Genomic DNA, 24,305 nt, shown 5'->3' with positions numbered 1-24,305 from the left:
GGGGGCTTTGCCCCCTGGATTCCATCTAGGGCCCTACTGCGGGCCTTAGATGATAATCTGACGGTAAGTTAATGCCTAAAACCCCTGATTTTTGGGGGCTCTGCCCCCTGTACCCCACGCCAAATAGTGACTTGCCAGTGTCACAAAATAATAAGGTATACACAAAAATGTACTCATCTGACCTTTATTAAACGCCTAAAACCCCTGAACTTCCGGGGCCGGCTCCGCCGCCTCGACCCCACCAGGGGTCCTAAAGCGGGCCCCTGAATGCTGATCTGATCGTAATTTATTGCCTTAAACCCCTGAGCTTGCGGGGTCGGACAAGGTATCAAGATGTGTTTATCTGACCGCAGGCGCGTAGCCAGGGGGGGGGGGGGGGGTCCCCCCTCCAATCGGAAGAGGACGTAGGAAGAAAAAGGAGCAGACAAAGAACTTTTTTGAAATTCAGACAAGGATTAAGAGTATAAAGAACGGTACAACGCATCGTTTTCTTTCTCTAATAATAAAACGTCAAAGCCTCGCGCAGGAGGGGAGGGGGGGGGGGGACTGAATTCAGACAAGGATTAAGAGTCGAAAACTGTACAACGAATCGTTTTCTTACTCTAATGATTTAATGAAACGTAAGAGCTTCCGCACTTCGCGCGGGAGGGGGGGGGGGGGGACTGAATTCAGACGAGGATTAAGAGTCGAGAACTGTACAACGAATCGTTTTCTTACTCTAATGATTTAATGAAACGTAAAAGCTTCCGCGCTTTGCGCGGGAAGGGGGGGGGGGAACTGAAATCAGACGAGGATAAAGGGTCGAGAACGGTACAACGAATCGTTTTCTTTCTTTAATAGTTTAACAAAACGCCAAAGCCTCGCGCAGGAGGGGAGGGGGGGGGGGGGGGGGGGACTGAATTCAGACGAGGATTCAGAGGCGAGAACGGTAATACGAATCTTCAATGATTTAATGAAACGTAATAGCTTCTGCGCTTCGCGCGGGATGGAGGGAGAACTAAATTCCGATGAGGTTTATTTTCGAGAACGGTACAATGAATCGTCTTCTTCTCTAACGATTAAATGAAGATTAAAAGCTTCCGCACTTTGCGCGGGAGGGGGGAACCTGAATTCAGACGAGGATTAAGAGTCAAGAACTGTACAACGAATCGTCTTCTTTCTCTAACCTTTTAATGAAACGTAGAAGCTTCCGCGCTTCGCGCAGGAGGGGGAGGGGGATAGGGACTAATTTTAGACAAGGATTAAGAGTCGAGAACTGTACAACGAATCGTTTTCTTACTCTAATGATTTAATGAAACGTAAGAGCTTCCGCACTTCGCGCGGGAGGGGGGGGGGTCTGAATTCAGACGAGGATTAAGAGTTGAGAACGGTACAACAAATCGTCTTCTTTCTCTAATGATTTAATGCAACGTAGAAGCTTCTGCACTTCGCGCAGGAGGGGGAGGGGGGGGGGGGGACTGATTTTAGACAAGGATTAAGAGTCGAGAACTGTACAACGAATCGTTTTCTTTCTCTAATGATTTAATGAAACGTAAAAGCTTCCGCGCTTTGCGCGGGAAGGGGGGAACTGAAATCAGACGAGGATAAAGGGTCGAGAACGGTACAACGAATCGTTTTCTTTCTTTAATAGTTTAACAAAACGCCAAAGCTTCCGCGCTTCGCGCGGGAGGGGGGGGGGGGGGGAACCTAAATTCAGATGAGGATTAAGAGTCAAGAACTGTACAACGAATCGTCTTCTTTCTCTAACGATTTAATGAAACGTAGAAGCTTCCGCGCTTCGCGCAGGAGGGGGAGGGGGATAGGGACTAATTTTAGACAAGGATTAAGAGTCGAAAACTGTACAACAAATCGTTTTCTTACTCCAATGATTTAATGAAACGTAAGAGCTTCCGCACTTCGCGCGGGAGGGGGGGGGGGACTGAATTCAGACGAGGATTAAGAGTCGAGAACTGTACAACGAATCGTTTTCTTACTCTAATGATTTAATGAAACGTAAAAGCTTCCGCGCTTTGCGCGGGAAGGGGGGGAACTGAAATCAGACGAGGATAAAGGGTCGAGAACGATACAACGAATCGTTTTCTTTCTTTAATAGTTTAACAAAACGCCAAAGCCTCGCGCAGGAGGGGAGGGGGGGGGGGACTGAATTCAGACGAGGATTCAGAGGCGAGAACGGTAATACGAATCTTCAATGATTTAATGAAACGTAATAGCTTCTGCGCTTCGCGCGGGATGGAGGGAGAACTAAATTCCGATGAGGTTTATTTTCGAGAACGGTACAATGAATCGTCTTCTTCTCTAACGATTAAATGAAGATTAAAAGCTTCCGCACTTTGCGCGGGAGGGGGGAACCTGAATTCAGACGAGGATTAAGAGTCAAGAACTGTACAACGAATCGTCTTCTTTCTCTAACCTTTTAATGAAACGTAGAAGCTTCCGCGCTTCGCGCAGGAGGGGGAGGGGGATAGGGACTAATTTTAGACAAGGATTAAGAGTCGAGAACTGTACAACGAATCGTTTTCTTACTCTAATGATTTAATGAAACGTAAGAGCTTCCGCACTTCGCGCGGGAGGGGGGGGGGTCTGAATTCAGACGAGGATTAAGAGTCGAGAACGGTACAACAAATCGTCTTCTTTCTCTAATGATTTAATGCAACGTAGAAGCTTCCGCACTTCGCGCAGGAGGGGGAGGGGGGGGGGGGACTGATTTTAGACAAGGATTAAGAGTCGAGAACTGTACAACGAATCGTTTTCTTTCTCTAATGATTTAATGAAACGTAAAAGCTTCCGCGCTTTGCGCGGGAAGGGGGGAACTGAAATCAGACGAGGATAAAGGGTCGAGAACGGTACAACGAATCGTTTTCTTTCTTTAATAGTTTAACAAAACGCCAAAGCTTCCGCGCTTCGCGCGGGAGGGGGGGGGGGGGGGGAACCTAAATTCAGATGAGGATTAAGAGTCAAGAACTGTACAACGAATCGTCTTCTTTCTCTAACGATTTAATGAAACGTAGAAGCTTCCGCGCTTCGCGCAGGAGGGGGAGGGGGATAGGGACTAATTTTAGACAAGGATTAAGAGTCGAAAACTGTACAACAAATCGTTTTCTTACTCTAATGATTTAATGAAACGTAAGAGCTTCCGCACTTCGCGCGGGAGGGGGGGGGGGGGGGACTGAATTCAGACGAGGATTAAGAGTCGAGAACTGTACAACGAATCGTTTTCTTACTCTAATGATTTAATGAAACGTAAAAGCTTCCGCGCTTTGCGCGGGAAGGGGGGGAACTGAAATCAGACGAGGATAAAGGGTCGAGAACGATACAACGAATCGTTTTCTTTCTTTAATAGTTTAACAAAACGCCAAAGCCTCGCGCAGGAGGGGAGGGGGGGGGGGGGACTGAATTCAGACGAGGATTCAGAGGCGAGAACGGTAATACGAATCTTCAATGATTTAATGAAACGTAATAGCTTCTGCGCTTCGTGCGGGATGGAGGGAGAACTAAATTCCGATGAGGTTTATTTTCGAGAACGGTACAATGAATCGTCTTCTTCTCTAACGATTAAATGAAGATTAAAAGCTTCCGCACTTTGCGCGGGAGGGGGGAACCTGAATTCAGACGAGGATTAAGAGTCAAGAACTGTACAACGAATCGTCTTCTTTCTCTAACGATTTAATGTAACGTAGAAGCTTCCGCGCTTTGCGCAGGAGGGGGAGGGGGATAGGGACTAATTTTAGACAAGGATTAAGAGTCGAGAACTGTACAACGAATCGTCTTCTTTCTCTAACGATTTAATGAAACGTAGAAGCTTCCGCGCTTCGCGCAGGAGGGGGAGGGGGATAGGGACTAATTTTAGACAAGGATTAAGAGTCGAAAACTGTACAACGAATCGTTTTCTTACTCTAATGATTTAATGAAACGTAAGAGCTTCCGCACTTCGCGCGGGAGGGGGGGGGGGGGACTGAATTCAGACGAGGATTAAGAGTCGAGAACGGTACAACGAATCGTCTTCTTTCTCTAACGATTTAATGTAACGTAGAAGCTTCCGCGCTTTGCGCAGGAGGGGGAGGGGGATAGGGACTAATTTTAGACAAGGATTAAGAGTCGAGAACTGTACAACGAATCGTCTTCTTTCTCTAACGATTTAATGAAACGTAGAAGCTTCCGCGCTTCGCGCAGGAGGGGGAGGGGGATAGGGACTAATTTTAGACAAGGATTAAGAGTCGAAAACTGTACAACGAATCGTTTTCTTACTCTAATGATTTAATGAAACGTAAGAGCTTCCGCACTTCGCGCGGGAGGGGGGGGGGGGACTGAATTCAGACGAGGATTAAGAGTCGAGAACGGTACAACGAATCGTCTTCTTTCTCTAATGATTAAATGCAACGTAGAAGCTTCCGCGCTTCGCGCAGGAGGGGGAGGGGGGGGACTGATTTTAGACAAGGATTAAGAGTCGAGAACTGTACAACGAACGTCTTCTATCTCTAATAATTTAATAAATCGTAAAAGTTTTCTTTTTCTAATGATTTAATGAAACGTAAAAGCTTCCGCGCTTCGCGCGGAAAGGGGGGGGGGGGAACTAAAATCAGACGAGGATAAAGGGTCGAGAACGGTACAACGAATCGTTTTCTTTCTTTAATAGTTTAATAAAACGCCAAAGCTTCCGCGCTTCGCGTAGGAGGGAGAAGGGGGGGGGGGCTGAATTTAGACAAGGATTAAGAGTCGAGAACTCTACAACGATCGTCTTCTATCTCTAATAATTTAATAAATCGTAAAATTTTCCGTCACTGTTGGTCGCCATTACGTACCAATATTTGGCTCGCATAATTTCAAATTTGGGCCCCCCCTAAGAAATCCTGGATCCGCGCCTGGAACATTCCAGTATATATAGCTCTCTTTCATATCTCGCCCATGAAAGTGGCCTTAACTATACAAAATGAAATTACAGAATGTTAATTCAAGGCTATACTTATTTATTAAAAGTCATTGATTAGTGATGACAAATTTGCGTCGTGTTTCTGAGTTACAACACTGCAGTCACTACCCTGACTTTGAACATGGTGCTCCGGAGTTTATTTAATGAAAAGAGAGTAGTGTGAGGAGAAGACAAGCAAACTACAGATAATCTCCAGTTTCATCTTTTCCTTCCTTTTTCGCATTTTAATATTTATTGCCCATATATGGATTTTTTTTTTTAACATGCAGTTCGTCAGACGCGTCTTATCCATCTCGATCAGTATTTGGAAGCTTGCCGCTCTCTTTCTCATCCTCTTTCTCTCCCTTCTTCTCATGTTGATGGACCACTCTCTCTTTTACCACCACTCCCTATCTCTATACCTTGCCTCCCCTCTGCCCTCTCCTTCTCTCCACCTATCTTTCTCTCTATCTCGCTCTCTCCTTCTCTCGCTCTCTCCTTCTCTCGCTCTCTCTCTCTCTCTCTCTCTCTCTCGCTAGTTTAATTAACCACCTTCATTTCTACTCTGTCCCATCTCTCTCTATTTCTTCCTCTGCACAAGAGCACGTGTATTTTGCAATCCCTCAATCTGTACATGATCAACGAAGAGGCAGATAACCTCTATAATCATATTTAAATATATATTACTTCATGCACAAACTTGTATTTTTTGTTTAGGTGTTCATCTGAAAATGTACCTCTGAACTACTTTTAGGTTCTCATCAGCAAACAAGGCATTGTTTCGTTTGAATTATTCATGACTTCTGCACCTTAAGGGCTAAATAACGTGATGTTTTTGTAAAGTTTGACCTGCAAGTTATTACCCCTTCCCATGTTTGTTACATGCATCTCAAGTGTATGTTGACAGACTTGGAGTTCATTGGCTTACCATAGGCCTAGCAATTGAGGGGGGGGGGGGGGGTGGAAGTAGGGGTTGTGGGGGGGGGCACCTGTCGTACTAGGCTAGTGGATGGATTTGGATATTAGATAAAGAAGTCCTCTGATTAAGAGAAGATGGGCCGGGGCCATTTTATTTGTACATTCCCTTTCCATCTTCCGTTTTCATTGTTATGCCGTGACGATACCTCTCTCGTTTATTCTCAAATGTATCGAATGATAATCTGTTTTATTTTGCTAGTTACTTACTTGCTAGGTACTTGCTAGTTACTTTTGATAGTCACTTACATTCTTAATGTTTGATTCATGTTCCAATATAATATAATTATAATAAAATGAAAACACAAACATTTCTTGATGGCTCAAAATGTCATTGAAAATGTTATTGAAAATGTTGACTTCTTTTACATTTGTGAATGTGGCATCTATAACTAATCACGTGATTTCATTCAGTGTGAATGTTCGTCGGTGGCGCCATTGGAAAGGGATGTAATCTTGTTAAGGAGAGGTTACACAGGGCATCAATGCCGTTTGACTGCCGCTATTAATTTGAGTCTACAATATTCCTTGCCCTTGAAGGGAAAAACTATAAAACCGTGGAAGGATTCAATTCTTTTATTTAATTTTGCAAATGATTTCTCCACCAATGGGTTATAATACATGCCGTAACTATCATACTATCTATGAATATATTATTGAGAATAGACTGATATCCATCTAGTAATAAAAGGTTTGAATTTTGTTTACTGTATACTTGTTATACATTTTGAAGAAATTCAGAAAAAAATAAATTTAAATGTTTACGTTCCCAATTTTTAAATCACTTTCAGAAGAAATATGTAATTAAGAGTAAAATTTTCTTCTTTTCGGAGGAGAATATAACAGAATTAGAGAGAGAGCCAGGAGAACAAACATATCAATGCTTGATGAGCTAAAAACCAGTTCTGGCAAAAAAAACAAGCTGTTCCTTGGAGGCCATGGTTGTAAAATAGAGATGTGTACTCTTTGGACCCAATGTAAGGTCAATTGGTATGGAGCAGGATATCATGCTTGGCAAGGTAAAGGGTAAAATGAGAAGAGGGAGGCAAATGATTAGATGGATAGAAGGTGTGACCAAAAAAACAGAAGAATCATACTTGCACAGGATAGAGAAGCCTCTGGAGAGGGTTTCTCCATGGGGTCAACAGGAGTCGAGGACGACTCAATAGCATCTTACAACAACAAGAACAACAACTAATGACATGAATAGACATCTAAAATGTATAGGTTTTTGTTACTTTCATTTTGTATCTAAATTTAGTAGAGTAGAATTGAAGGTCAAAGTATCACGAATTCAAACAAACTGTAATGAAGCCAACTAAACCGAAATAGCGATAGATGTACTGGGCCTATTGGATATAAATTACAATAACTTTTCAATCAAAAGACTTTTAATAGTTATGGCTAACTTTACTATAATTTAATGTTGTTTGCTTAAAGTTTAATCTTCTTTGCTGCATTTCATTTCATAATGCTTTTATGTAACGGCTTGAAAATTGCCGTATTGAATATCACTTACTTTCACGATGATCGGAAATAGTGCCGTAATCGACGAGTGCCATGATGGATAGAGCTTTCATTCAGTAGAAACGCTCGTTAACAAATAATTGTTATCTCCGGCTCTTCACGAAGATTGGCGGTGTTGTGTGCTACAGCCGATAAAAGTCATGCGAGACTTTGAAATGCACATCAATTTGGTAAAAGGTTGCGTTATCTAGCTAATACAGTTGATATACTGCTGTTTTTTTATAGAAACAATCTTCAAAGAGCAAATGTTAATTCAGTTGCTGTAAGAAATCCTATCGACTGAGAAAGGTCATTTCAGTTATTTATTTTGTTAACCAAAGTAAGTTATCACAATATTTCCTCTTACCCCCATATACATATATTTCCCTTCTTGACTAGTAGGGGGAAAACAAAAGATCTTATTTGATTCAACTATCACACAATCGTTTTCTTTATGTAATATATTTCGTATAAACGGATTCATAGATGAGATACGATAATATTTTGTTAAAGTACTCATGTAGCTATATGCACTATTATTTTGTAAACATAATTGTTGGACTATTTGGTTTCATTTTTAAGTCATTTGTCGTTTGATATTCCATTGGAAGTTCAACTAAAAGAAGTGTATGTTCCTTACATTTTTCAGGTCATGTGTCAGTTCTGTCATTTCGAACCGATTAAAGTGAACATTTTGTTGTGGCATGCCTGTATGCTTTTATCTTATAGTTTACAATGACTTCTGATCTCCTTCTATCATTGTTTTGCTGATGGTGCTACTAACCCCTTTTTGATAAACTATTGTTAATCGACGCCATAAAACTGATATGGTTATTCATGAGGTTGTGGCTGTAGAGATATCCTTTGAAAAGATGAATTACTTTTCAGAATCTTTATGGTCAAATCAATACAGATGATTCTAGCTTTTAAGATAATCCCTTAAAAGCCGTTGAATCCGGCAGTGCTATAGTCTGTAAAATGCCATCTTTGGAATAGGAAAGTTCCATCTGATCTTGGATGGCGTTTCGATTTGAGATGTATGTTCACACTCGGGCAGTATTATCGCATCGGAAAGTAAATGCGCCACTGAAGTGAAATACGATTCAAGCGGAATATACGCGAGCCCATGGAAAGATTGCAGTGTCAGAAAAGCTTCTGAATAATGCAAAGAGAATCATATGTGAACGCACTTTCTGAGGAAGGATGAATGGAAAGGATAGTCTGCTTTTACGAATCCATAATCAGTATCTTCGTATGAAAAGTTGGGTTAAATGCACCCCTCTGGCAGTGGCAGGGTTAAAGTAACGTGCTGAATAGACGGATCGCTATCAAGATGCATGGATTAGCCTATATTGCGATTCCTTGTTTCCGTCCCCCGAGGATACATTGCATCGAGAAGAAGGCTAAAACTCATAGAAGCATTAGTGGAAATATAGAGAAAAGTAAAGCAAAGATTTTTTTCTTCAGTGATACATACCAAAGTAGGATTAAAATCTTAGAAGTTGTTGGTTGTATCATAGGGATTATTAATGTTTGCGATCATTGAAGTCTGAGCCATTTTTTCCGGAATGCAAGGAGTTTTGAAGGCTAAGGATTCTGAAATGATACACCATCGGATACATCAAAATCTGAATTCCATGCTCATACATTGTTATCCCAAATTCCCAAACTATTATTAACCACAGAAAGATAACACTGGCTGGCTTTTTAACAATACTAATAATAATAATACTAATAATGTTCAACTCTTATATGGCGCATATTACATAATTGTTTCTATGCATTAATTGCCAATATTAATCTTTTTGTGGTCAATTTTGATACTGCATCTTATGTCCCCTAGCATCAGACATTAAAGTTTTTTTCAATGAATGAAATTTAATCATTGAAATGCGTTATTTAATATCAAATTAAAGATCAATTTCTTAGTAACCATGGTACCACATCGAAAAAAGCTTAATGATATAAATGAGAGAGAAAAAATCTACACCCACATACGCACCCACACACGTAATTGGATAAATGATGCGATAAACAGGCTCATAAAGTCAGAAGCAAGACGGTCGAAAAGGGAGACATGTGAATAAACATACAGACATAAACATTTTTAGAGATTGTTCAATAAATTGAATTAGACCATGTACACTAGGCAAATAGTTCCTTTAAATGGGTTATTCCTTTTAAGATCTCAAAGCGTTTGTATAAAGAAAAATTAGCTTACGGCGCCATTTAATTTTTTTAAGAATGTAAACAATGCACACAAATCAGAAAATAGTATGGTCGCCGCTTGATTTTCGTGTTTGTATCTAATTACTTTTGATGAGAAGAGCACGATCGCAGTTCCTCTCCACCGGTTAGCTTAGATGACATCTTTCGCTTGGGAATTGGCGACACGAAATGGGTGTCTTTTCGCCGAAAATGACCTAATTAATGCGATTTAATTTCATGGTGTATACTTCCAATTAATTCTGCACAGATATAAGATTAATGGCATGTTTAGTCAAGCAGAGCACATAAATGTCAATACACTTAATTAATTGAAACTCCTAAGAGGACACGCATTACGTGAACAGGATTCACTGGTGATCCCACGCTTTATTGTTTTAAAGAAAAAGTTGTTTTATACAAATAATACATGTTTGTGAGTGCCTGAGTGAATATGCACCGCACGCATTTTAAGTCACAGTAGGATAATAAACGAGACCTGTCGAGTTCATTGTCTGTCTCATTGTGACTTAACCAAATTATTTGTCGATAAAAAACAAAAAGCGTGTTTGATATTTACTCTAGGCATGCTATATCTTGAGGATACGTTCTTTTAGCATTCATATTTTTTCAGTGTGTGGGGAATGCATAAGATAATTGATTATTTGTTATCAGATAATTGCATTGTCCTCGCATAAAAACACTATTCACCATGGGTTTTATGACATCCAATAAAATCGGATTGCCAACCCCCCCAAAATGTTACAACTTTTAATTTTTCTTCATGATGATGATGTGATTAAGCTATGCTTTCCTAATTATTTTGTAATTTTTTTTCTTTCTGTCATGTACACCTAACCAGTGGGGGGGGGGGGGGTGGGGGGAGGGGGCATATGCATCAGTATGAAGTTTGCCTTCGTTTTAATATTGTCTTTCGAAATGTATACAAATGGCAGGAAGATTAAAAAATAAACGTTCTTGGTAGTGAATCAGATTCGAACGTACGCTCTTTAAACAAACGAACAAAAACATAAGCAAAGAACATTTTATATACTCGTTTAATAATAGAACGAACATCACGACCGTGTTTAGCAAGATGACCTTTCTGTTGAATACTGATGACTTAAGAATGTTTATTTATTGGGAAGAAAGGGCATCTTGGGTATATGTTTCCAGCTAACCCCGACCCTGCCGTGAGTATCAATGTCCTTTCAGGGGGAGAGCCAGGAAATACAAATCCCGATAGTTCTTTTTCAGAATGATACAAATGCAAATAAATCGTCCAACATATAAAACTTGAATGACAGCACTAGGAGAACTAGACGAATTATAATAACAAGAAAACAAAAGAAGAAGAAGGAAAAGAAAAAGAAGTAGAAGAAGACGAAGAGGAGGAAAGATGCTGATGAATAGGGGGATAGCGAAAACAGAGGACAACTAAGAAGAGAGAGAGAGAGAGAGAGGGAGAGAGGGGAGGGGGTGGAGAAAGAGAGGGGACAGACGAATAAACAAATCTTATGATTGATTGTATCTTTTATGAATCTAACATTTTTTGTTATTTTGACAGAATATTCGTGATAGCGTGGAGTGCTGCTGGGCCTGTGTACCGTGCAAGGATAATGAATACATGCTGAACGAGTATACATGTGAAGCGTGTGGGCAAGGATGGTGGCCTAACCCACAACTAGGCGGTAAGAAATTACATCTTCTTTCTCGTTAATTAAGATTCATTGACGTTCTATGATTCTACTTCTGATAAGATTTTCTTCTTCATGTTTCCTCTTCACACGATTTTTTTTATTGAGGAGCCTATAGGATATTACCCGTAAACTTGGATAGCATTTTGTAAAGAAACATTCACAGCAGTATCGCTTGACATAAATACTCTTCAAAGTAGGACGTTCGTGTTTATGGAAAAACTCGTAGTACTATGATCAAAACTGCGAGAAAATGTCTACCTATCAATACGGTGACGCTACATCTAATCAATTTTCTTCCGCTACAAGTCATGTAATAAATATTTCATTATGATTCCGTCTGTCCAATTATACCAGCTTAATTCCATCAACCCGATAATGAAAATACATGCTTCTTATATGTAAAAAAAAATTAATGACCTCGAAATTGTGTCTTTGTGGATCATCTTTACTCATGGATTTTACAAAATCATACATCATGTTGACGTGATGTATATAGGCCTTTAACCTTGACCTCAAAAGCAATTCAAAAACAGATCTCTTATGGTGCAGTACTTGGCCCGTTTTTCTTCACATTTTGGGCAAGGTGTAAAATAATTAAAACACCGTGTCTATAAAATTAGATCATCTCAGCACCTCGATTTGTGCCATAAACCGCCTTCTACACGAAATTGTGATGGAAATGGTTGTGACATATTATCGAAATTATTCTGCCGCCTGCTCCTCGATCTTCGCCTATGCTTGGAATATCCCATCTGTTATTTCGAGACTTGAGTCACTTTGACTGTGTTAAAGATTGATGGAACGAAATCAGTTTGTAGAAGTCAAAGTCGTTTGGTTTTGTCATTATGAGAGAGGAAAAATGATTCCATCTATTAGTCTAATTGATCGCCCCATTTAATATTGCAATCTTAACACGGATTTTTGGATTAAGGTGATATCAAAGACAGTATTGGAATACATCTTTTAATTTGATAACAGATAATAAAGAAGGCAAAACACTAGCAGTTTATCACTTTTTTTCACAAGTATCCTTAATTTAATTTCAAGGCTTTTCATATTTTCCTTTATTTCATTAATCCGAAATATAGGTTAACTGCAAAATCTTGCATCTAGAAGTTGCAAAAGGGAAAATTATATCCCGATGTTATTGGATAAAATAATGATTATGTTCTTCACTACCTCACTTTCTCTTCACATTGTACTACACAGTCTTTCCCCGTCTTCCCCCTGTTGACTTCATGGTCTTAGTATCAAGTATGGCAGGACCTGAATATACTTTAATAGCAATGTCGTAGTAACCTCGGTGTTCTCTCGTTTTCTGGTCATGCAGACAAAATAATATAAGATTGAGTCAAACAGTGTACTCATAGAAACAAGAGTAGGTTAGTCTCGGTAAAAAGAGATATTCAAGCACAGAATTGTCGTATGCTAAGCTAGGCGTTGTCTTTGACAAATGAGTTCTTATACATAACATATTCTTAACTCCAATCCTAATTCATTTAGCACGATCTTCTGAAAAGATTACTGGACTATGAAGTGTAATCCATAGACCCTAAGATACACGTATGAATAATTAATCACTAATTTTACAATGTTCGTTGGGTTAAGACCTTTGCATTTATTTTTAATGATTAGCGTCATAACATGCCAGTGTCATTAAGGTCATTGTAATTTGTCAGACACTGACTTTTCTTCCTTCGTTTCTCTCGAAACAGGTTGTTATGAGATTGAGGCGGAGTACATGAAGTGGCATGAGGTCCAAGCGATCGCTGCCATGTGTTTCTCATGCGTGGGTATTCTCTTGACCGTCTTTGTAACCGTCACTTTCATTCGTCACAACGACACCGCACTCGTCAAGGCTTCCAGCCGTGAGAACAGCTATATCCTCCTCGCTGGCATCTACCTGTGCTTCCTCGTGACTTTCCCCTTCATCGCTAAACCCTCAACGGAAGTCTGTTACTTCAGACGCATCGGGTTAGGGCTAAGCTTCTGCATCTGTTACGCGGGACTCGTCGTACGGACCAACCGCATGGCGCGAATCTTGGCGGGGAGCAAGAAGAAGATATTGACGCGGAAACCTCGCTTCCTGGGCAGCACGGCGCAGGTCGTGATGACGTTCGGCGTTATCAGCTTCGAAATCGGGATCATTGTGGCAACCCTGGTTCTAGAGAGACCCGCTGCTGTGCTCGACTACCCCGACCTGCGTCGCGTCCGGCTCATCTGTAACACGACCACATTCGGGTTCGCAGCGCCATTGGGCTACGACGCACTTCTCATCTCACTCTGTACGCTGTATGCCTTCAAGACCAGGAACCTTCCAGAGAACTTCAACGAAGCAAAATATATCGCATTTACCATGTACACCACCTGTATAGTCTGGCTAGCCTTCATCCCTCTCTACTTTGGGAGTGACTTAAAAGAGATTGTGGTTTGTTTCGCAGTCACCCTCAGCGCTACAGTAACCCTAGGCTGTCTGTTCTTTCCTAAGACGTACATTATCTTGTTGAAACCAGAGAGAAATCGACGTAGTTCCATGACGACATCTAACCTCGTCCGTATGCATGTTGGTAGCTTCAATGAATCAGCTCCTTGTAGAAGCAACAGTAGTAGCAATGGCACCTTAGACGGTTGCAAGTAAGTACTTCCTTCAGTTAAACATTATATTTTGATATTTTTTAATAGGAATTGCCATCTCTTTTTAATAATAGAAAATACCCAGTGCCCTACTTAAGCTTTTCTGTAGCTGCACACAAAATTGTATTCTCATAAAGACGATGAAAGGCAAGTACATGGATGAAAGAGAACAGTCATGATTTTGTGTAATTACATAAATTCAAATAAGAGTAAGCTTGGGCCAGGGTTTACTTTTCAGATGCGTGTCCCTTTCAACGTAATTTTTGCAATGCCGTATGTTTCATATTGGATTAAACCTAAGCTTTGTCCCTACCAGTCAGCATCTATAGTCCTGACAAATTTAACAATGTTTAAGAGTTCTTTGATAAATGTTATTCAGTCATTGCTATAGCCTATAATGTTTGTCAAACTCTTATGATATCATGTTCATTACTTTTCCTTTTTGCATTAAAACGACGATGATCTGGTATTATCTTGAAATAATATACGAGACAATGTCCTGCATATACCATAGATAAAGGGGTTTTCAAAAGGATATTCATGCCTGATGGCGAGTGATCGATCATTCTACGAGACTTGGGATTTCGTGTCAAAATAATCATCATGTTTTTACAAACTACCTGACCCTCATTTTCCTACTCCTCCTCAATCATCTTCATCTTAGAGAGCATGCTTACTCATCTGTCTTCTGTATCACTTTCTTTAAATTTTTCTTGTCTCTTCATCAGTGAGAAGCTCTTGGGAGGCGACAGGAACGCTGTCGGTGTAAGGGGAAACCGCAAGAAGAATAATAGTCCTTTGACTGGATCGTCTCAACGGGAAAAGTCGCGAGAGAAGAATCGAGAGAAGTCTCCTGGGATCTTCTCCGCTCTCAGGAGGAGAAAGAGACCGAACAACACCAAACACATGAAGGCGGTACAGCGGGACAGGCTGCTGTCCAAACGCAAGCAGCCGCTATATCGTTATGGGAATTCAACCAATGTGACGCCATCCCCCAACAGCAAGCCTCGCCCGTGGAGGAAGGGGATAGCAGCATGGAGAAGGCATTGGAGGAGAGATTAAGTCAAGCTCAGGAAGCGAGTAGAGCCATGGGATGCTTAAAACCGTCTAGGACACCGAGTAGGGGTGGGGAGATGAAACATAGAGACGGACCCTCGAAATCTTCTGTAGATGTGGAAATGGAGATACCGGCGGCGAGTTGCAGTGGTGCAGGTAAACAGGGTCAAAGGTCAATTATGAAAAATTCTCAACCTAATGAGAGGACAGGTGCATCAGGAGAGTGTACGCATGCTCCTTCTTCACTTCCTAACCCGCGCCCGCCCCTTGGACAGGGTGCATCCGCTTCAAAGGGCACGGCGACGGGACAAAGCGATTCCAAACCTCAGGCTAATGTGCTTCCTCTTAGAGTTCGTCGCTCGTTCAGCGACGAAACCATCAATAAGAAACAATGTTCTTCACGACCATCGTCGTCATCGACCAACTCGGGAGGTGACTCGAGATTCTTAGGTGTCGATAGACAACAACATACACACATCGCTGGCGGTTCGTTCAACCAAATCTACCCTGATCTTCTGCAAGTGTTGCCGACGGGTGAGGTTGGGCCGTCTCACGGGGATCCTTCCCGCGGACAACGGATCGCTGAAGGTCATAGAAACAATCTCTCGAGTGATCGGCTTCACACGCAAAGTGATGTCTCGCCGCTCGAAAGTGTGAAAAGAAGTGTTCGCTTTGACGACAGGACCCTCGCAGAAGGCGATAATGCTCCAGAATCACGTGACTCTCGAAACAACAATCCTTCTCGATGGGGGGAGGGGGACCATGTTGTTACCATACCCAATGAAATACTAGGGGTACTTACTTCTATTAAGTCATCGGATGTATGAAATGCAAAAAAATGCTAGTCATCAATTTTTCGATTGTATGTTTTCCGTTTTTTCAACAGCCAAATCTTTGCCTCTGTTTCTTTGCTAAAAGATTTATTTCTTATGAATATCTGAGTTAAACCTCAACATTATTGTATATGCTCTTAAGCTTCTTTCGAATGTCTGACTTTTGACATCCATATCCGTGTTTAGTGTAGTGGTATAAATTAGACTTTAAGTGGTCATTCGTTAAATAGAAGATGGAACAAATTCAAAAAATGCTTTGCTGCAGCAAAGAAGAAAAAAGAAAGAAAAGGGAAAACATCATAAACCGAATAGTTAAGCATGGTAAGAGCCATTTGTTTTCTGAAATGTTTAGTATTTTGTACCGAGATACTACAAAGTTCTAGGCATTTGGAAAGTTATGATTTGAAGAAATAGCGTTGACCTTTTTTGAAAGGTATCCTTCTTTCCCAATATAAATGATTATCTGATTGAGTGACGTATACAGAACTGTCACGTTCACGATGAAACAAGTCATCAAGAGCATATCATTGGAGAAAACGTATTTTAAAAACTCTTTCGGCAAAATCAGTAAAATTGTCTCTCTATTTTTCGCTTGCGGAGTCAGTTGCACTGGTGCAATGGCTATCCGATATCATACTCAGGCTTGTATACTATAATTTGATTTATATATATATATAGCATTTTTATAAAGGTTAACGTGAACTTTGGTTTCTTGTGTGTTGTTTGTGTGGTTGTTTCTAGCTAAAGCTGTCTTCTAAAATTGAATATGCAAATGTTTTGTTGCGAATGCTACTAGTTTTGATGTTGATTTTTTTATTTGAGGTTTTCTTTGACAAACTGTTGGAAGAGTTTTTCATTTTCGTTTATTTCGATATGTATCTGTTTTGTCCACTTTTGTTTACACTAAATGTACTTTAAAAGACTGTGGATTACTTTACTGTGTCATGTATGCTGTGAAAGTGCCATTGTGATCGTTGGCAATTATGAAATAATAATACAATTATTGAGACAATTGTTTTATATAAATCCAAAATCTATTTTATACCTCGTTTGCCGCTTTAATCACAGAGGTTGATTTATAATCATGGGTCACAAATTAACGTAGGTGTCCGAGATAAGGATTATCAAATTTTTGATATTCTGTTAGCTGCCACCTCACCTCAGCGCGTATAAATATTTCGTCCTTGTTTTCACGAAGTGACGGTAGGGAGGAAAATCGTCACGCAAAGTGAATGCAATTTGTTTTCACTACCGTCACTTCGTGAAAACAGCGACGATTTATTTCCTTTAAATTATGTTTCCACTTTATGAATCCCTAGTAAATTTTCCATTTTTTTAATTATGAATGTATTTTACAATAATACTGTAACTGTCTATGATTACGGTTATTCTTTTTGTAAATTGATCTTTAACATTTTGCCAGTGAAAATTTATTTTTCGATTGGACAATGAATGCTTAATTTAAATTTTATTTTCAATGAGGAACAGAGTTAGGAAGGGGGAGAGGATGGCGTTGTGTTGAAACGTACCGACCAATACGTAAAGAACGATTTACTGTCTGACGTGTACGCACAACATTTCACAGTGTGACAACCGACAAACTCATACGAGTACTGACAGACGTACTGACAAAACGGAGAAGGCCTCTTGCCTCTTGCCTCATTTGAACATTACATTTATGACGATTGGGACGTAACCAGTTTCAAATATGAACTTACAACGACAAAATAAACAAACGTTTGCAATAAAGTGACGTATCGCACTGAAAAACTGACAAAGTGACTACTTCAGACCTCTGTTGTGACGAAGGACCCAATCTTGACTTAAAGTTTGTGTTCACTTTACCACCAGTAGAAAAGTACTTAATATTACGTTTGAAATAATTGACATGTGTAGGTAAGAAACAAAACAGAAATTAAATAAAGAATGATAGTAACAAATTAACGAAAGCAAGACAGACAGACATACGGACAGACACAGGCGCGTACACAGGGGGGGGGGGGGGGTGTTTGGGGGGTTAAACCCCCCTTTGGTATTTTGTGTGTGTAACCCCCCCCCCTCATAACCCCCCTAACCCCCCCCCCCCCTTTGGATTTTTTTTTTTTTTTTTTTTTTTTATTTATTTAAAAAAAAAAAAAAAATTCCCATTGCTGACGTAAAAAAGCTGACCTCACCCCCCTCCCCAACGGAGCAAAATGTCAAATTTTCAAATTTCGAGACCAAAAAAAAAAAAAAAGTGTCCTCTTACCACCACCCCCTCCCCCCCCCCCCGCTTATTCAGCGGCTTGCTGAGTCGTTGCGAAATTTTCGGCCCGATTTATAAATGTTAACCCCCCCCTTGAAAAAATCCTGCGTACGCGCCTGGACAGACAGATAGAGAAAAAGAAAGTATGGCAATAATAGCCAGTATTTGGTTTAACCTGAGGTTGTATGGGACTCCAAAGTCAGCTCTCAGGTGCATTCATTTGATATAAATACTTAAATATTTTTAGTAGTAAGACAATCCATTGATTTAGTTAAATAGACGGTTATTTTACTTACTATTGACTCAACTTGACCTGACTGAGGGATTAATAGATTATGGAATTAACAACTGGATAATACTAAATATATACTATTTGGATATAATCGACGACGGCAAAAATGACACACGAACTGAAAGACGCAACTTAATGACCTCAAGGCTGAATTATAACTTAACCTTCATAATTTCTGAACCTTATCACGAGCATTTTCCGACAACTAGCTGAGGGATGAGGTACAGTGAATTTTTACATTGCTTATGACTCATATGAAAAATTCAGCAGCCCACCCCAAATTTCCACTGATATGATACGGACAACTGGATGTGCTCGCAGCTGCACCAAATGTCATTTGTTCAGTTACCTTAAGAATGATTTTACTTAGAAAAACGTTTTTAACAATTTTTTAAAAATAATTTTATATGTTGTATGAGAAGAAATAATTTTTTCACCCTTTTACTTTAATTCACTTTCTGTTGAAATACAAAGAAGAGCTTATGATAATCTTGTAATAATAATGCACCCCACATGACAAAGACAACAAACTACAGCTAAGATACTTATCGCAATGTTGCGAAATTGATATTATGGTAACTACCACCAAAATGATGACGCTTATGACGTTTCATGACGTAACAATGTTACACAGCGCATCATTGAGACGCATCGATTAATGACCGTGACGTCTTTCCTGAATAAGTCACTACTATTTTCTGGAAAAGTAGTTTTTTGGGTAAACTCGTCGGAAGTGCCCATACATCGCCTAATCTTAATGATTGTAATAATGCGCTTGCAAACTAATTATTTCATGATGTGTGTTAAGGATGAATATCCATGACTTGTACTGACGACTGACAAAGAAATTTCCCCAATTAAACGTAATCGCACCCTTTGACATTTCTGTGAACTATCGACATTGGACAGAACGAACTGAGGGAAACAATGAATTTCTTGACCGAAACACTGGGAAACATTTTACTTGTCACGTGACGTTTTAAGTGGGACAAAACTAGACAGATATACGGTTAGAATAAAGCGACACCGCTACCGTTTTGTACTGATGCACACCAAAAAAACCCGACATCTCTGATAGCATTTTGGCATAATCTTCTCTCTTGAGAAGCGACCATAACTGACGAAACGTTTCAATGGTCTGTTTCATTCTTGACCGAGACGATTACAGACATCTCTTCAATGGCGTTCTGACTAGATTCAAGCCTCGAAGGTTTGCAATCTTTAACTTATATGTCATATCTCTAGCGTTTATGATCATTTGTTTTTTGCACCCTTTAAAAGGAATATTATTCTTACAATTACCATTCAGAATAGTAAATTGTATCACACGAGGAGAGTGAAAATTGAACCACAACATGAAAAACCAGAATATTTTCAGGTTTTCGACATACTGCTTAGTCGGACGTGACCAGGTGACATTGCTAAGAAAACCCCCATCAACTCATTTGCTCGATTACACCATATAACGATTAAACAGTTTGTTTTTAAATAGACCAGAAGCATACGAGACTCGGACTTTCTAAACTCATTGAATCACAGTATCTTCGACTGTCTTTACTGTCTCATAGACTCGTAGACGCTATTTAAATTTTAAGAAAGTCCGACGGACACTGAGGATTTTTTCTTCTTCAGCCGACACAGACATTTTTCATGACTTATATAGTGGTAAATGTCAGTAGGACCTATGTTGACATGACATATCTATTATTTTACGCACACTAACGAAGAATCAAATTCATTTTGCTGATCCACGACTGATATTATAATTTGACATGACGACATCAACGTGACATTCCTGCAATGAAAAAATATGGATTTTTTTTAAAACACTGAACTCTCAACCCGCAATGTTAATGTTTGAGAATTCACCAGAATCAGTTTAAAAATCAGCCAAGAGTAAGATGTTTCGGGATCGTAATCGACTCTGTCTCAGCTGCAACTGAAATGACCCTGTACGTTGACGGTTTCAATATCGAAACTGTCATAATCGTAAGACTTCGTTTATCCTGGACATTTACACAATTAGACCTCGTTAAGCGGCGCTTGTTCGATTCCTCTTCCCGAGAGAACCGAAAGGACATGTCAAGCTCAACAACAACATTGGCACGAAGATCCAGTATTCTCTTGCCCAAGGGTAAGGAAGGAAGGAAGGGAGGGGGGGGGGGGGGTATAGAAAATTAATTGATTTTCACGATAACTTAAGGACTACATGTTTTTGGAAACAGGTCTATTTGATTGAGTGACTTTGACTGGGTATTACATGTACTATATGTCAATGCTGACAAGGTTTATCCGGGGAGGAGGGGATACGTGCTCTCAGTCCCCTGGATCCGCCATTAAATAATGATACTGAAGTGACTTCATAGGAGAATTTCCTCCATCGCGATGTTCTTTTAAAACACCACTCTTTTTCTGACGGACACATCATACTTTCTTTTGCAAACGACGCTTCTTTTTTCACTCCGACTCCGACACTGAGATTTGTTATCCTATTTTAACACCACCATAATCCCCTTGACGTATCAGGATTGTGATAGACTCTTGCTCAGGTGTGAGCCAAATCGCTTCAATCACTACTCTGATTAGACCTCTGAGAGACTGACATTGCATTTTCCTTATCACGATATCCGTCATGACCTTACCATGACTCTATATACGACGCTCTGTGGCAATATTTCCGATAATAATGTGATAGATGACTTCCTGTAGGCTACTTATTGGAATTCAACTAATGTTGTAGAGGTGTCGTGGTCGAGTGGATATGTCACTGGACTGTGGATCACAAGGTCCGAGGTCCGAGGTCCGAATCCCGCCGCGGGACTAATGTCCTTTGGCCAAACATTGATCTTTATTTGCCACTCTCCACCTAGGTGTTAATGGGTACCCGGTAGGATGCGAAAGTTAATGTGGTTGGATAAGCAAGTGGCGCTTGTAAAATGGCGACCGGCTGGAATGCTCCCCAGGGAGTGGAAAATGTGCATACATTGTGTTGCGGGTTAGCCTGAATCCGATGACCGGAGTAATAATATGTGCTGCGCCTAGAAACAAAGTATTAGGCGCATTATAGATGTGAGCTATTATTAATGTAATTTATAATTGTTTTCCTTTCTCTCCTAAAGTGGAAAATGACATTACGATACCCCTCCCTCCCACTCGATCTGACTGTTTTTCTTTGATGTTTTATCTACGTCAGATGTGTACTGTAGACCATGCTGTATATATACATGTATTATCAACTGCAATCAAAGACGACCGACGAAACTCATTTAAGGACTTACTGCGTTGGACATGAGCTTTAAAATTTAAACCAATGACACATAGTTATTTTAACTTCAAGCATTCTCCACTGAATGGAACACATATCGACTAATAGCTTACTTGCAAATATGATTTACATAAATTGATCTGGTCTTTTCTTCATCAAGACGTTTTCCCCCATACATAAATATCCCTTTTAAAAACAAAAATTTGGTTTGACTTTGAAAACTGTCGTTGGATTTTTTAAAAAATATTCTCGTGTGAAAATTCAGAACAATTTTGTCGGTGGCAAATAATGGAATGGGAGGGGAAGGTCATTTCTTCTATACCGCCTCCCACCCTCCCCCTCTCTGTACCCCTCCCCATCTCTATCAATATCTCGCCTCTCTCTCTCTCTGTCTCTCTCTATATCTGCCCTTCGCTTGCCCCATGCATGCCCATGTAGATGTGCTACTTGGTGTGATCATGTGTGTTAATATTTATATGTGCGTCTAGTACTTAAACAAAAACTGGTTTGGGCATCTTGCAAGTTTGAAATGATGTGACGCCGTTTTGTGATGTGTTTTGTTTTCATTTAAATAAGTTTTTTTTATTGACAAAAGGTTGTCAGTTGTTGTCGAAGTACGCACAAGAATTTAATGATAAGTTACTCTCCATCAATCGAGGGAGGATGAGTAAAAATTACATTAATATTCACATGATGATACTGATGCAATACTTTCCCCTTACGAACAAACCGAGTTTCATCAATTATTGGTAATTCTTTCATCATGTAGATCAAGTAATTATAAACAGGCAAAATAAAACAATAGCGTGAGTCACGTGACTTATCAAATTTATATTTCATGATTCAATTTTACATGTACCTTACGTTGTAAGTACCCTGTAAACTAGATAAAGTTGAGTTCTGGTCATGTGATTGCATTGTGAAAGAAACGGTGTGGAATCTATCAGAGAGGTTGATCATCTAGTATATAAGTATTCGTGTGTATTGCAAGGTTCTGGATTCATCAAAATGATAAGAAATTTGGCCAAATCTTGGCAAAGTTACAAGCACTGTACACAGAATGATGTATACGGGACTACACGAGCACATGGCGAAAAAAAACCTACCCCCCGATTTTTACGATGTTTCATGTCATATTTAGAATATGAAGGCATTTGAAGAGCCATGCTTTTCAGGGAACATGTTTAATCTGATGTTCTTCCACCCTTGCATAATAACAATGATAACGCTCACAAATTATTTTTTACCTCTTCCCAGAACTCAACCTTCTCTGTTGCATACACTGGCTTTCACGAAGTTGTACTTCTGAAGCCTTAAGTTATCTACCTATAATAAGAAAAGTAAAACAATTTGAAATGTAAGCTGATCAAATTTGCGGGTATAAGATACATGTAGGCCTACATTTTTGTGTAGATAAAACGTAAGTTGATAGTTTAGAATATACATTTTATCAACATGGTATACAAGAAAGATTTTTGTCTTCTCAAAAAAATAATGCTAACACATGTACCGATGTATATTATTGTATATTATGCAACATGATTCAGTAACAAGGTTTTGCTGAGCAACGTTTTGCTGAGCAACGTTTTGCTGAGCAACGTTTGCATTGAATTTACAGAAATTGTTTTATTATGCAATAAAATAAAGATTCTTTTTACATGTCAATTTGGAGAGCTTCGTTGTTCTTATTTGTATTGCATTTGTAATTGTGATACAGGATTTACGATTTTCTGAGGCACGATTAGATACAACCTTTAGAAAGATAGCTGAATACAATAATGGGCCACGTTGCTTAAATCTTACCATTGATGGAAATTTTTCCATCAATACCATCAATTGCAATTAACATTGTAACAGGGCTCAACAGCAAATCAAAATTTTAATTGTGCATTTAAATACCAGAAAATACATGATGTAAACACATTTATCAACACTTCACATTTAAAAGGACACTGAACTCTTACAACAAAGTAATTTGAGTGAAAGCAGGAAATCAGAAAGATAAAAATTGGATGAACGATTGAAGATTTATTGAATTGAATTGGATTTATTAATGTTTTAATGATTTTAATTGACAAATTCGTAATCTCGTTTTAGAGTAATGTGGGGAAATTTATCCATTGCTTCATTTACTAGAAATAACAGAAACATTACACGTTTAAAATATTATGATTTTTTTTAAATTTGGATTCAGATACCAACATGCTATACATGATCGCATCTCGGGGGAATAGGTATTAATGGTAATATGGTAACTCATTTGCCAAAAAGAGATTTTCATACACTTAGCAACCTCATATCTTATTACAACTCATGGATTTTGTTCTGCTAGTTGGCAAGTCATAATCAATTTGCTTCTCAGATTTGTCTGCTTCTACCTTTCTGTTTTGAAGTATGTAGCCACCTTCTGGTAACCAGAGAATTAGAGAGGGCGCGATTTCGACGTCAAGACGTCTTTTTCACATCGTCTCTTTTTTAGCTTTAAAATTGTCAATTATTAAAGAACTGAAAAACCATCAGACTGTATTTTGGAGTCTCGGTGAAGTGAAACGTAAACTACATCCTTTCTGGGACCTTTTGGTGAACTTTTAAAGAAAAGGAGAGATTTTTAGCAACATGATTGTTCTGGAAAAGCCACACCCATTTTGTTCATGGCCAGTACAAGCGGACCCAAACCCGTCTTTATAA

General features: G+C 39.5%; 1 protein-coding gene across 1 annotated transcript in view; it reads left to right on the top strand.

Moving 5' to 3' along the window:
- LOC577623 (metabotropic glutamate receptor 1) overlaps window positions 1–16,447 on the top strand; it is a 40,133-nt gene extending 23,686 nt beyond the window's left edge. The window contains exons 5-7 of the mRNA XM_030995478.1: window positions 11,160–11,283; window positions 13,008–13,926; window positions 14,655–16,447. Of these exons, the coding sequence (XP_030851338.1) occupies window positions 11,160–11,283; window positions 13,008–13,926; window positions 14,655–14,988 (1,377 nt within the window). The 3' untranslated portion in view covers window positions 14,989–16,447. The remainder of the gene's footprint in view (window positions 1–11,159; window positions 11,284–13,007; window positions 13,927–14,654) is intronic.
- The last annotated feature ends 7,858 nt before the right edge of the window (window positions 16,448–24,305 follow it).

This window comes from Strongylocentrotus purpuratus, unplaced genomic scaffold (assembly GCF_000002235.5).
Source record: "Strongylocentrotus purpuratus isolate Spur 01 unplaced genomic scaffold, Spur_5.0 spur5_scaffold_21, whole genome shotgun sequence".
Lineage (NCBI taxonomy): Eukaryota > Metazoa > Echinodermata > Echinoidea > Camarodonta > Strongylocentrotidae > Strongylocentrotus > Strongylocentrotus purpuratus.
Note: the sequence above shows the minus strand (reverse complement) of the source record. Positions and strands in the feature narration are given on the sequence as shown.